The sequence below is a fragment of the Amphimedon queenslandica genome, unplaced genomic scaffold (genome assembly GCF_000090795.2).
Source record: "Amphimedon queenslandica unplaced genomic scaffold, v1.1 AMPQUscaffold_13427, whole genome shotgun sequence".
NCBI classification, from domain to species: Eukaryota; Metazoa; Porifera; class Demospongiae; order Haplosclerida; family Niphatidae; genus Amphimedon; species Amphimedon queenslandica.
Window position 1 is genome coordinate 210882 of NW_003546337.1, and position 11373 is coordinate 222254.

An 11373-nucleotide genomic window follows, 5' to 3' on the forward strand; every position below is an offset into this window, starting at 1 on the left:
ACTCCAGTGTTAGATACAGGATTACCATTTAATGATAATTGTGAAGATGTTATAGTTGGAGGGAATGCATTGGGTGGTCCTCCCTGTAGATTAACACTTACAACATTACCTTCTCCTACTGTTTGAACAGAGCCACTTGTCAGAAGAGATGGAGTAGCTATGAGACATCTATTGATTTAATTTTTTAATTTTATAATTAAGTTACCTGGTAGTCCTATGGTATACACAAAATTTTCGTTAGGATTCCTTATACCACAAAGAATCTGAGCTAAATCAAACTCTCCAGTGAAGTTCAATAAAGTAAAGTTAGTTTGAAATGTCCTTGTTGGACTAAATCCTTGTACTATTTCACCAACTGCTGTCAATTGCCCTATATATTCTGATGGTAATGTGACTTCACCAGTAGACCCATTGAATGTCAATGGGGTAAACATGCTTTCTCCAATTTTTTGGATGCTCCATGATGTTTGAGCTTGTGACATGTCAATATTAAGAGTGAGACAGTATATCAATACATCTTCACCTTCAGAAGCTATTACATACTTTGATGATGGAATTCTTTCTATAGTGATTGCCTTGCAGTTCAGGACTAGGCTTGAAAGAAGAATGGACAGCAACAAGAATCCTCCCTCTTTCATTGCAAGCTAGCAATTTTTGGGTGTGAGCAATTTAAGTTATTCCTTGTGGTAAAAGTGGAGGAGTAACATTTACTATTGCTATATAAACCGTCTCATTATCTACTCATTACTCATTACTTTACTGTGGTGTTTTACTACAGTATATTATTATTTTTCATAGCATTTTACAGGATTAAATGCAAGTGTATCATTTTATAAGAAGAGAAAAAACAATCACTGTTATTGTACCACGTCATAGAAAAACCTCACAAACCCGTATCTTATACTAAAAGCAATAATAGTACCTACCACCTAATGAAGGAGAGAGAGAGTAATTATAAAGAAAACCAGTCAAACCAGTTTTACCTGTACTGTCATTATGTATATGGTGAGGGTCCTCTCGTGGGTGGGGCCAATAAATTTAAGCAAATAATTAATAATAGTCAAATTATTGACGCTAATCTCCGCCTTCTTTTCTTTCCCTGAGGGCGGGGACCACTCGACTTTGGCTAATCGTAAGAAGGAGAGGGTTTTTAAAAGAGCGGCTCCACCAGGACCCATCTGGTCGGGAGAGAACTTAGCATAGCTCATTCCTAAGAGTCCAGTAGCTCTATCAAACCTGTTGGAAGAAATAATATTAATATTATAAATACACTGTTAGATCTAGAGGGAGTTTAGGTGACTTTTGGTCTCTCATATTTGGTCTAGGTCTCCTAAAATCTATCATTTACAGTTAGGTTGGTCTCCCAAACCTATTTCTAGAACTAACACTGATTCTCAGGCATACTTTGGCAGTCGGTGTCTTGGACAGGGTATTATACCAAACAGCTGGGGAACAGAATAAAGGAAATTGAAAACCTAAAGAAGAGATCATGTGATCTGAACCGACCAATCAGATTCTCTCTTGCTAACCTGGGGTATAAAAAACAAAAGCATTGTTTTGCTAAAAGATCCCAAAATGGCTACCACAGCAAAAGTCATGCCAGCAAAATAACACAAAGTATCGCCGACAAAAACTTTTGAAGGATACCTAAAAATGAAAAGTAAAATAATTATCATAAACAACAACACACTGGACACATAAATGTATATACATGTTCTTAAGTTGTGTAAAAAGTTTGAGCTGATTCCAATCAAAAATGAACTTTTTACAAATTTCAAAAGTTGCTCCAAAATTGGGTAAAGTCCCTGTACTATAGTACAGGATCTTTGGCCAAATTTTGCCAAAATTGAAAAGGAGAGAATTCTCCATTTTTATAATGTTTTCTGGTACATATACATGTTTTCATATTGCATAGAAAGTTTCAGCTGATTCTGATCAAATTTAGATTTTTTATGAATTTTTAAAGTTGCTCCAAAATCAGGTAAAAGTCCCTGTACTATAGTACAGGGTCTTTAGCCAAATTTCACCAAAAATGAAAAGGAGAAAATTCTCCATTTTTATAATGTTTTCTGGTACATATACATGTTTTTATATTGCATAAAAAATTTCAGCTGATTCTGATCAAATTTAGATTTTTTACAAATTTTTAAAGTTGCTCCGAAATCAAGCCAAGTCCCTGTACAAGGTTGTATATGTGCTTACCACTTACCAGTTATGTCTGAGTAAAGCAAGAGATACAGCAATGAATGGTAATATGAGATACAAAGAAAAGAGATGCTTAGCAGCAAACTGATCTCTGGCTATTTCAATGACGTTGAATACAGCTATGGAGGTCCCAATGATGACAGATTGACCTGTTTCGACTCCATTGACACCAGCCAGTATGTTAATCGCGTTAGTACAGAACACAGCTAGCATACCCATGTATATGTATACTAGGACACCTTTTAGAGGGAGGGAGGGGAAGAGAAAGGGAGGGAGGGGAAGAATAATATCAATAATATATTTGGAGGGGTTAAAAATTTGGAAATTATGGCCAATCGTCAAAATAAAACCCGCCATTTTGAATCATTTTGAACATGCTTAAAAGCTTATGGCAGCAAACTGGCCAAATTAAAACCAGCTGGTCACTACAACAATGATTTAGTTCCTCTAAAACCACCCGCTACACAATAGCTACCTAAATGAAGGTCGTATCCCAGTAGGGGCCTAAGAGGTATCGGAACTATGATGGTCGTAGAGCCTCCGCTGACAAAATAAACTGCTAGGAGAGGGAGAGAGGCAATGGTGGGTAGGAAGAGCTTGTGACGCCATCTTAGATCAAGAACGTCATCAGCAAATCCAAGGAATATCATACAACAGATTGAGAGGAGGGCACAGATGAACTGGGTGAACTGGAGGAGGAGAGATCATGTGATGCGTTACCATGGTAACGGGCTTACCTGCAGCTCGGAATAGTCAAGGAAAGGAATCGGAATGAAAAGGAAGCAGCTAATGAGGAACATGGCACCAGAAACTACACCAAGACCTTCAGGACTGTGGGTTGGATTGTTTTTAAAATGGCTTTCATGGTTTAGCAATTCTTACATTTTCTCTTCACTTGTCTTGTTGAGGTCTTTGCCAAACATCCCTGCCTTTATAAACATATCTTTAAAGTTCTTTATCGCTTGATAGCAGATGAAGTGAGCCACTAAAGAATAAACAAGAGATAATACAACTGCCCATACTGACTCCATTTTAATAGGCGGACCTAAAGTAGATCTAAACTGAGCCACACCCACTCAGCAAAACCCGCCAAAACCCGCCAAACTAAAATGGCTTCTGCCAGCTCCAGCAAACATGTATTAATTACAGGTCCTCCAGGTAGAGAGAGACAGTATTTATCATGTATTAGTTACCATGTGGCATTAGGGATTGGTAAGACAACACTGGTTCAATCAATATGTCAGGGTCTAAGAAAAGAAGGAATCAAAATGTCTGGTTTCTATACTCAAGAGTTACGCCAACATCATGATCACAGAAGAGGAGGAGGAGGAGGTAGGGTTGGGTTTGATGTTGTCACGTTGGATGGACACAGATCACCTTTAGCAAGATTAAAGAATAACGGGTATGATTAATGAAAAATTAATAATAATTATTATACTAATGCATATCAAAAAAACCTTGTCGAAATTTAGGTCACACGATGCAGCTGCTCCAGTTGTAGGACGTTACACTGTAGATGTTTCATCATTTGAGAAATGTGTCCTGCCGATTGTGAACGACTCATTTTCAACAAAACAAGTTTTAGTATTGGACGAGATTGGGAAAATGGAGCTGTTTAGTAAACCGTTTTCGACAGCAATCAAGAGAGTTTTTGATCAAAAGGATCTTGTTGTTCTGGCAACAGTGCCTCTGTCTAAGGGACGTGGTTTAGCAGTTGTTGAGGAAATTAAAAGGAGACAAGACTGTTCCTTAATAGAGGTATTAATAATAATAATAAATAATTAAATATTTCTTTGTTTGTACTGATAATTAGGTCACTGAGTTCAATCGGGACTCTCTCAGTGAAAGTATAACAAAACAATTAATGGACGCGATTAAAATTATTTAAAACTCAAAAAGTTATTTCATCTGATTTTTCATTAATGAAAACGGTAGCCAAATACTATAATAATATTAAAAGAAGTTCAAATATTTTTCATGTTTTCAGTCATAATCAAATTCCAATCCACTTTCAGCAACTTTCTTAACAAACTCATCATCAACCCTCACTGACTGCTCACTGCTGAAGTAATTCCTCCAGTCTCCAATGTCCCCTTTACGTAGGAAACCACTGGAGGCATCATTTTTAATTTTGACCTTTACCTCTAGAAGATCATCAGGATTTGCTAGAGGGTTCAATTTCATGTTCTCAAAAGAGCATTTCCTTGATATCTTTTGTATGATGGATTCATTAAGATCGGATCCCATGAAATCTGCTATTGATTGTACTGCACTTGTAAGGTCTCTCTTCATGTCTTCATACTTCAAGAACAATATATTATCAGCATCTGAAATGATGAATTCACACATAGATTATTAAATTGTATATCAGAGGCCACCACATTTACTACAACTACGCATTCTTTAATGAATGTAGCTCATGTACCTTTGTGCCTCCACCACTCCAGTACATGATCAGACCAAAGACCAAAGTCCACCTCTCCCTTCATGTACAGCTCAAAGAATGTATTCCAGCTACCTGTAAACTTGTAGCATTTATAGCGAAGGCAGTGAAAATAGAATGATACAGCAACATCTTTCGGATTACGTGCAACGTAAATATATTTAGCAGGAGTTGCAGCTGGGTCCCGCCCAGGCATCATGTGATAGGAGAGATGGGTTTTCATAGCCTTTGGCTTTGGTAGAGCCTACATGAGTACATCAAATGATTAAATGAAGACGCAGCAAAATGGTATCATGATTGAAGACAGTTTTATACAAGATAAAGTTTCTTTACAAGACTATATGCAATATTTCATTTCTTACCATAACTGCATCTTTTCCAAGCATTTCAAACCATGGCACATTATTAAATACATGCTCAGAGCTGTCCTCTCCTCCAGTCTGAATGAGTGACACTATCTGTTGGGTCCAAGTTGTTCCTGACTTCAAATAAGTTGCTATAAACAGATCATCAGTAGAGACAGGAAAGTGAACCAGTTCCTTGACCCAGTCTACATTGATATAATGAGTTAAAGGGACTCTTTCATAATAAGGTAGGTTTAGTGATGCTTCAGACATCAGGCAACTTTCTTGTAGAAACTAATCTTAAGGCTTACTTAGGGCTTCTAATGTAGTTTCTACACTTGGAAAAAATGACATTCCTAGGAATAACTGGCTCATGAATCAGTCGATTTAGAAACTTCATGCCAATATAGTAATGCCAACAATATAGTGTCTGTTACTGCTTGAGTGGATCAGTAAAAACACAATTTTAAAGGAATACTTTATATATTGTTCTTTTTGGTGTATTAAAATGCACATTTTATTTTATATCTTTTCATGGAGAACATGTTTTATAAATTAATCATACAAAAAATTAAAACAATGAAATTCTAAAGTCAAAAACATGTTGACTTACATTGTGACAATAAAAGAATATAAAAATTACTACCAACAGATCATCATGTACATAATATTTTATAAGAATTACAAATTGCTTTTAATGGAGTGAGGGTGGGTCCCAGCTGCTACAAATCAGCATCTGATAGAAATGTTGGATTAAACGCAATCTCTTCCTCGTCCTTTTTCTTTGATTTAACCTTAAAAATTTATTTAAAAAATTATTCATTTTCGTACTATACGTTAGTACAGTCCATACTTACATAATTTGGAACTAAAGACTTCTTATTTCCCGAGGATTTTGTTTTTTTGCTAGAACCAGATGTTACATAAGTCCCTCCTCCTCCTCCTCCTAGTGATGGACTTTCATTACTAGTTGTGGGCGTGACAGTGGGTGTGGTCACGTGAATATCGGCTCGTGTATTTGATGTATTGTTTTCTTCAGAATCTGTGCTTACTTCAGAATCCTAATAATAACAATATTAATTAATTAATTTAATATTTGTAACATTACTTTAGATGATGATTGTGATTCAGTCCTTACAATGGACGGGCTCTGACTATCACTAGCAGCTGCTGCCATGTGAATGTCCTCGCCAGCTGGTGGACCTAAGGTCAGCTCAAATGAGGGGAAGGGTCTCTCGGGACGTCTTGAAAACAAGTTCTCACTAGGCTGTGATAAAAATCACAAGAAAAAGGAGACCATTAATAATGATAAAGAGGATCACGTTAGTTACTTTTCTAATTGACTTGTTCTTGCTAAGGACCAGGAACTCCTCCACTGCACGAGTGATGGACTGGGCCAGTAGTATTGTGGACACGCCCTTTAGGACGACCCAAACAAACTTTTGATGAGAGTACTCATACTCAAATGAAAAGAAATGTTCCCTGTTACCTCTCTAAAGAAAATTAAAATTTTAAAAAGTAAAAGTGCAATAGTTTAAATGTTTTTCTTACAAGTACTCCGACTTTCCAGCACCTCATTTTAGAAATGGGATACACTTTCTCTATGTCTTTCAATACAATTTTAGTTCCACCTGCTAGAGCACTGGATGTACTCTGATCGTTAAAAAGAAGTCCCTCACAATAATTATAACCAAACAAACATGTAGGCTGGGAGGAGAGTGTCTCTATAAACTATAAAGGAAAAATAAAATTACACAGTTGAATTTTTGTAGACTTATCAACAAAAATTTAGAGGCACCACAAAATTTTACAATAATAATATTCACTTCTTTTCTCTTGCCAGATTTCTTAAGAGACACAAGTTTATCTTTAATGGAGTCTGGTACTGTCAGTGTCTCAGTGTCAATGTCCCTTATAGTCTCAATGTAGATCATGTTCAATGCAGTACTGTCGGATAAACAATCTGTGAGGAACTTTGGACTGAAGAACCTACAGGCAGAATAGAAGAGACTTAAAAACTAATTATATCAGGAATAATTACAGCTATAGGGCCACAAACCAATATTCATTACTATCTTACACTCTGTGAAAAGTTTGAGCCAAATTTTCAAATCATGGCCATTTTAAAAAACGAACCAATTTCTGAAAATTTCCCTGTACTATAGCCCATGGTTTTTTCCAAAAAATGGCTCCGAAATCACCCCCAATTTTTATTACATTTTCTGATACATATTGATGTACTCATGCTGTGTAGAAAGTTTGAGCCAATTCCGAGCTCAAATTTTCCAGTTACGGCCACTTTAAAAAACGAACCAATTTCTGAAAATTTCCCTGTACTATAGCCCATGGTTTTTTCCAAAAAATGGCTCCAAAATCACCCCAAATTTTTATTACATTTTCTGATACATATTGATACACTTATGTTGTGTAGAAAGTTTGAGACGATTCCGAGCTCAAATTTTCGAGTTACGGCCATTTTAAAAAATGAACCAATTTCTGAAAATTTCCCTGTACTATAGCCCATGGTTTTTTTCCAAAAAATGGCTCCGAAATCACCCCAAATTTTTATTACATTTTCTGATACATATTGATGTACTTATGCTGTCTAGAAAGTTTGAGACAATTCCGAGCTCAAATTTTCGAGTTACGGCCATTTTAAAAAACGAACCAATTTCTGAAAATTTCCCTGTACTATAGCCCATGGTTTTTTCCAAAAAATGACTCCGAAATCACCCCAAATTTTTATTACATTTTCTGATACATATTGATGTACTTGTATTACATAGAAAGTTTGAGCTGATTCCGAGCTGGAATTTTCAAGTTACGGCCATGGATAATACTAGCAGTATAAACTAACCATTTCTTGATGGTAAGTCTAAACTTGTAGTCTTCACTTCGATTGGCTGCACACAGTGAGAGATATGGACACTGGAAATCACTGAGACAATGCAATGCTAAACAAACAAACAAATAAATAAATAAATAAATAATGTTATTCACTTTTCCATTTATCTCCAGGGATAGAGTATTCCATGAATAATCCAAAATAATGTGTCAAATCTTCCGATACTCCGATTGATTTACAAGTAGCCTAAAAGCCCAATGATAATTAATAAAAGTATACTGTATTGTTGTTATTAACTATTTATAATATTAAACCATAAAATAATAACATTGTTCAGCCTAAATTCCTAAATAATTTAAAAATAAAATTAGCCAATGGTGGATAAGGAAGTACTAAAGATGGTCGTCTTTTATGTAGCTATTGTAACTGTAACAACAAGTCAAGCGTGCAAGTAATTGTTATATTAACACAGAATAAAAAACAATCCATAAAACAATCACATCATTCTCATCTCCTACATCCAATAACTTACTTCTAGGACGTGAGGTGACCTGTCGAAAGAAGAAAACTTAATCTTTTTGCTTTTCTCGTTGCTAAGATACACGTCAATCTCCACCTCCTTGTCTTCCTCACCACTCGATATCTGTAAAGATTATGATCACTCTTAAAATGGAAGTATTGAAGTACTTGTTGACAAGATAACATGAAGTCTTGGAACATGTCGCTGCTGCCTATGTTTCTATCCTGAGCCACTGGAGGGAGGAGAAGAGGAATCAGTATATTACAAGTATTGGCATTACATGTATGCAGACTAGCCTCTATATAATGGACACTGTGTCTCTGTTATACAGAGGTGTCCTTTATGTGGAGGTTATTTTATACAGTAAGGAATGTAATTGGTACACTAGGTGCTGTCTGTTAAATGGAGGTGTACGCTATATGTATACATACAAAGATCATAAACCTTACAGCAATGGACGTATCTTTCAAGCATTCTCCGTCTCTCATGGAGCTGTGCCTCGCTTATCATAAACACTTTGGCTGGGAAATCCACTATAGTAGCAGAACTGTACTTAACCTTTACCTACAGGTGCTAGCTAGTGAATAGTGCACCCATTTCAATAGGATTATATACCTCATTGTGTAGATCGAGTAGTTGGCTATACCTAACTGAGCCGTGATAAAGCCCGTTAACGTATATATCAAACACCTAAGGGGAGGGGGGAAACTTTTTAAAGTTGTAGAGATTCTTCTTTACCTTGAATTTGCTCCCTTTGCTGTCGAGGGCATCAGAAATGGACGGAATGTGTATGTGCATCTCTTTCTCCTCCAATTTGGTACTAGCCACACCTTTTTTAATTGTGGAGTATCCTAGATTCCGCATACTTCCTTACCACCAATAAATTACGGGTTTGTGTTCCGTAATTTTTTCTTCTGCACGTGTTTTAGAAAATGGTAAGTGTGTTTCTTTGTTTGCTGTGACTGCTCTCTCTCTTCTAGGGCTCTCATAAAAGTTTTAAAATTAAGAAGATACTCGCAAAAAAGGCGAGACAGAACCGTCCCATTCCACAGTGGATTAGGATGAGGACTAACAATCGTATTAGGTACCTTTTTCAAACCATTTTATTAATTTTTATATATTTTTTAGATATAATGCCAAGAGAAGGCACTGGCGTCGTACTAAACTAGGCCTCTAAATATAAAGAGAACTTTAAATAAAATTGATGATTTCTTTAAGAATGATAATTTCCGTGCAACTCCGTAATTTTGCTAAAACTAACTTTGTGCAGCCATTTTGTGGGAGGGGTGGCACTGCCCATCATTAATTAAATATTGTGTCGGTACAGCAGCATGGCAGACTTGGATGGTTTTTTTGCCAAGAAAGGCAAGAAAAAGAAGAAGAAGCCGACCCTACAGAACCTAGAGGACGCTGCTGAGCTGGGACAGCCTAAGCAAGAGGAGGAGAAGACCCAGCCCATTGTAGTGGCTCTATCTAACCCACCTGAGGTAGAGGGTGTCTCTGTGTGTTTAGACCATTACTATTGATTCATTGTAGGATTCTGAATGGCTGGAGTCCAAAGGTTCCAATGTTGAGATCAACCCAGAGGAGATACAGGGAGTGGCGCTGTTGACAGACGAGTGAGTCTCCTTTTAATGTTAATTATTAAAATTAATTATTTTAATTTTGAATAGAGATTCGAGTGAAAAGGTGGATGAGAAATCAACTAGCAATGATACTGAAGTTAAACGTCAGTAAATAATGTAACGTAATTTATTGAGTAGTGACCAAAAGCATTGCATAATATTAAATAATTATAATTTAATAATTAAGATTAATTGTAATATTAGTCATAATAATTACTGTGTTTTTAATATCAAGTTATTGGATAAACATCATCTTTATTGTTGTTGAATTGTTGTTGTTGTTATTGTTTTTATTTTTGTTGTAGAGAGTGACACTAAGATAGTGAGTAGGAGCTCTGTCGCATCGCCATGGCAACCAGTATCTAGCACAAGCACTCAAGTAGAAGGTAAATTTATAGAGTTTAAAATAACGAGTGCCAGTAAGTGGTTACTTTGCTTTCATTGTGTGCCAATAATAGTACTATTATAAACTAATGAATGATGTTTTCTCTTTCAATTGTAGCAAAGCCAACAACAACTGTCACTAGTTTAGCCGATAACACAGCCGGAGGTCGATATATCCCACCTAGTCTCCGCCAAGCAACAAGGAAGCCACACCCAACAGGAGCTCCTCCTGATTTATCCAGTACTCAAGCGTTCCCTTCACTAACAGTGGCCACTAAAGGGTGAGAGGATAAGAGTACGCATGGTCTACTTTTAATGAATTTAATGAGGGAGTGTTTAGTGAAAGATTAATACTGAGTGATGGTCTTTAATCTTGCATGATAGAAAAGCAGAATAAGCTAAGCACAATCATCCTCTGTATTTAAAATTTGCAGTTACTTATTACTAAATTAGAATGGAATTGTAGAAATGGAGTTCGTATAGTCTCTCAGCTGGTTTACATTCTTTTAATAGCTCACTTTAATAAGTTTATTCCTTTTTAATTTGTAGTGACAGTCCGAAACCTCCTCCAGTCATGAAGGACTACACTGAACTACCACTACACAACAAGTTTAGTGCTCTTGCAACTGATTGAAGGGCCCCCTGATTATTATTATTTATTATTATTATTATCACGAGTATAATTAAACCCTTGTCAGTATATCATTATGATCTTTCATTGGTCTTTGTACCATAATGGTTCCTTGGAGTGTCTATCTACTATGATCTAGTTTATCATTTTGTTTTGTTGTTTTTCATTTATGTCAGCAAAAAGTAAAAGTATTTATATCAAAAAAAATTTATGTTTAATAAATCACACTGTTATTAGTACCGTTAACACTTCCTTTCTTGACTTCTATTTGAGTGTGCTTTACTGGTGCTTTAGGAACATAGTCCCTCATTTTGCTGTTCCAAATACCATAGAACACATATATGAGTATACCAATGGCCAGCCATATCCCCAGTCT

The 11373-nt window shown here is 36.1% G+C and overlaps 6 protein-coding genes across 6 annotated transcripts in view; 2 read left to right on the forward strand and 4 right to left on the reverse strand.

Annotated features, from left to right (window-relative positions):
• Positions 1–800: 800 nt before the first annotated feature.
• LOC100632537 (UDP-N-acetylglucosamine--dolichyl-phosphate N-acetylglucosaminephosphotransferase-like) lies at positions 801–3251 on the reverse strand. Its single transcript, XM_003386260.3, has 8 exons — positions 3088–3251; positions 2943–3036; positions 2681–2894; positions 2210–2444; positions 1530–1647; positions 1405–1475; positions 984–1236; positions 801–929 (listed from the first exon to the last, which is right to left on the reverse strand). Exons 1-8 carry the CDS (start codon positions 3234–3236, stop codon positions 858–860), a joined length of 1206 nt encoding a protein of 401 aa, XP_003386308.1. The 5' UTR covers positions 3237–3251; the 3' UTR covers positions 801–857.
• A 42-nt stretch (positions 3252–3293) lies between these two features.
• LOC100636451 (cancer-related nucleoside-triphosphatase homolog) lies at positions 3294–4145 on the forward strand. Its single transcript, XM_003386291.2, has 4 exons — positions 3294–3363; positions 3412–3607; positions 3678–3963; positions 4019–4145. Exons 1-4 carry the CDS (start codon positions 3315–3317, stop codon positions 4091–4093), a joined length of 606 nt encoding a protein of 201 aa, XP_003386339.1. The 5' UTR covers positions 3294–3314; the 3' UTR covers positions 4094–4145.
• Positions 4146–4157: 12 nt separating this feature from the next.
• On the reverse strand, positions 4158–5494 carry LOC100636576 (sulfotransferase 1C4-like). Its single transcript, XM_019995974.1, has 3 exons — positions 5011–5494; positions 4631–4892; positions 4158–4532 (listed from the first exon to the last, which is right to left on the reverse strand). Exons 1-3 carry the CDS (start codon positions 5263–5265, stop codon positions 4189–4191), a joined length of 861 nt encoding a protein of 286 aa, XP_019851533.1. The 5' UTR covers positions 5266–5494; the 3' UTR covers positions 4158–4188.
• A 40-nt stretch (positions 5495–5534) lies between these two features.
• Positions 5535–9287, reverse strand: LOC100636701 (sorting nexin-17-like). The gene is made up of 13 exons (XM_003386293.3): positions 9096–9287; positions 8973–9047; positions 8807–8921; positions 8525–8589; positions 8370–8480; positions 7993–8083; positions 7850–7946; positions 6819–6981; positions 6544–6723; positions 6324–6485; positions 6101–6259; positions 5850–6053; positions 5535–5786 (listed from the first exon to the last, which is right to left on the reverse strand). Exons 1-13 carry the CDS (start codon positions 9219–9221, stop codon positions 5715–5717), a joined length of 1620 nt encoding a protein of 539 aa, XP_003386341.1. The 5' UTR covers positions 9222–9287; the 3' UTR covers positions 5535–5714.
• Positions 9252–11204, forward strand: LOC100632792 (protein CDV3 homolog). The gene is made up of 8 exons (XM_003386262.3): positions 9252–9292; positions 9338–9441; positions 9486–9844; positions 9894–9976; positions 10031–10086; positions 10288–10368; positions 10485–10647; positions 10916–11204. The coding sequence occupies exons 3-8, from the start codon at positions 9689–9691 to the stop codon at positions 10998–11000; spliced, it is 624 nt and encodes a 207-aa protein (XP_003386310.1). The 5' UTR covers positions 9252–9292; positions 9338–9441; positions 9486–9688; the 3' UTR covers positions 11001–11204.
• Positions 11170–11373, reverse strand: part of LOC100636953 (uncharacterized amino acid permease YfnA-like) — a 4274-nt gene continuing 4070 nt past the window's right edge. The window contains exon 5 of the mRNA XM_019995968.1: positions 11170–11348. Coding sequence (XP_019851527.1) covers positions 11212–11348 — 137 coding nt within the window. The 3' untranslated portion in view covers positions 11170–11211. The remainder of the gene's footprint in view (positions 11349–11373) is intronic.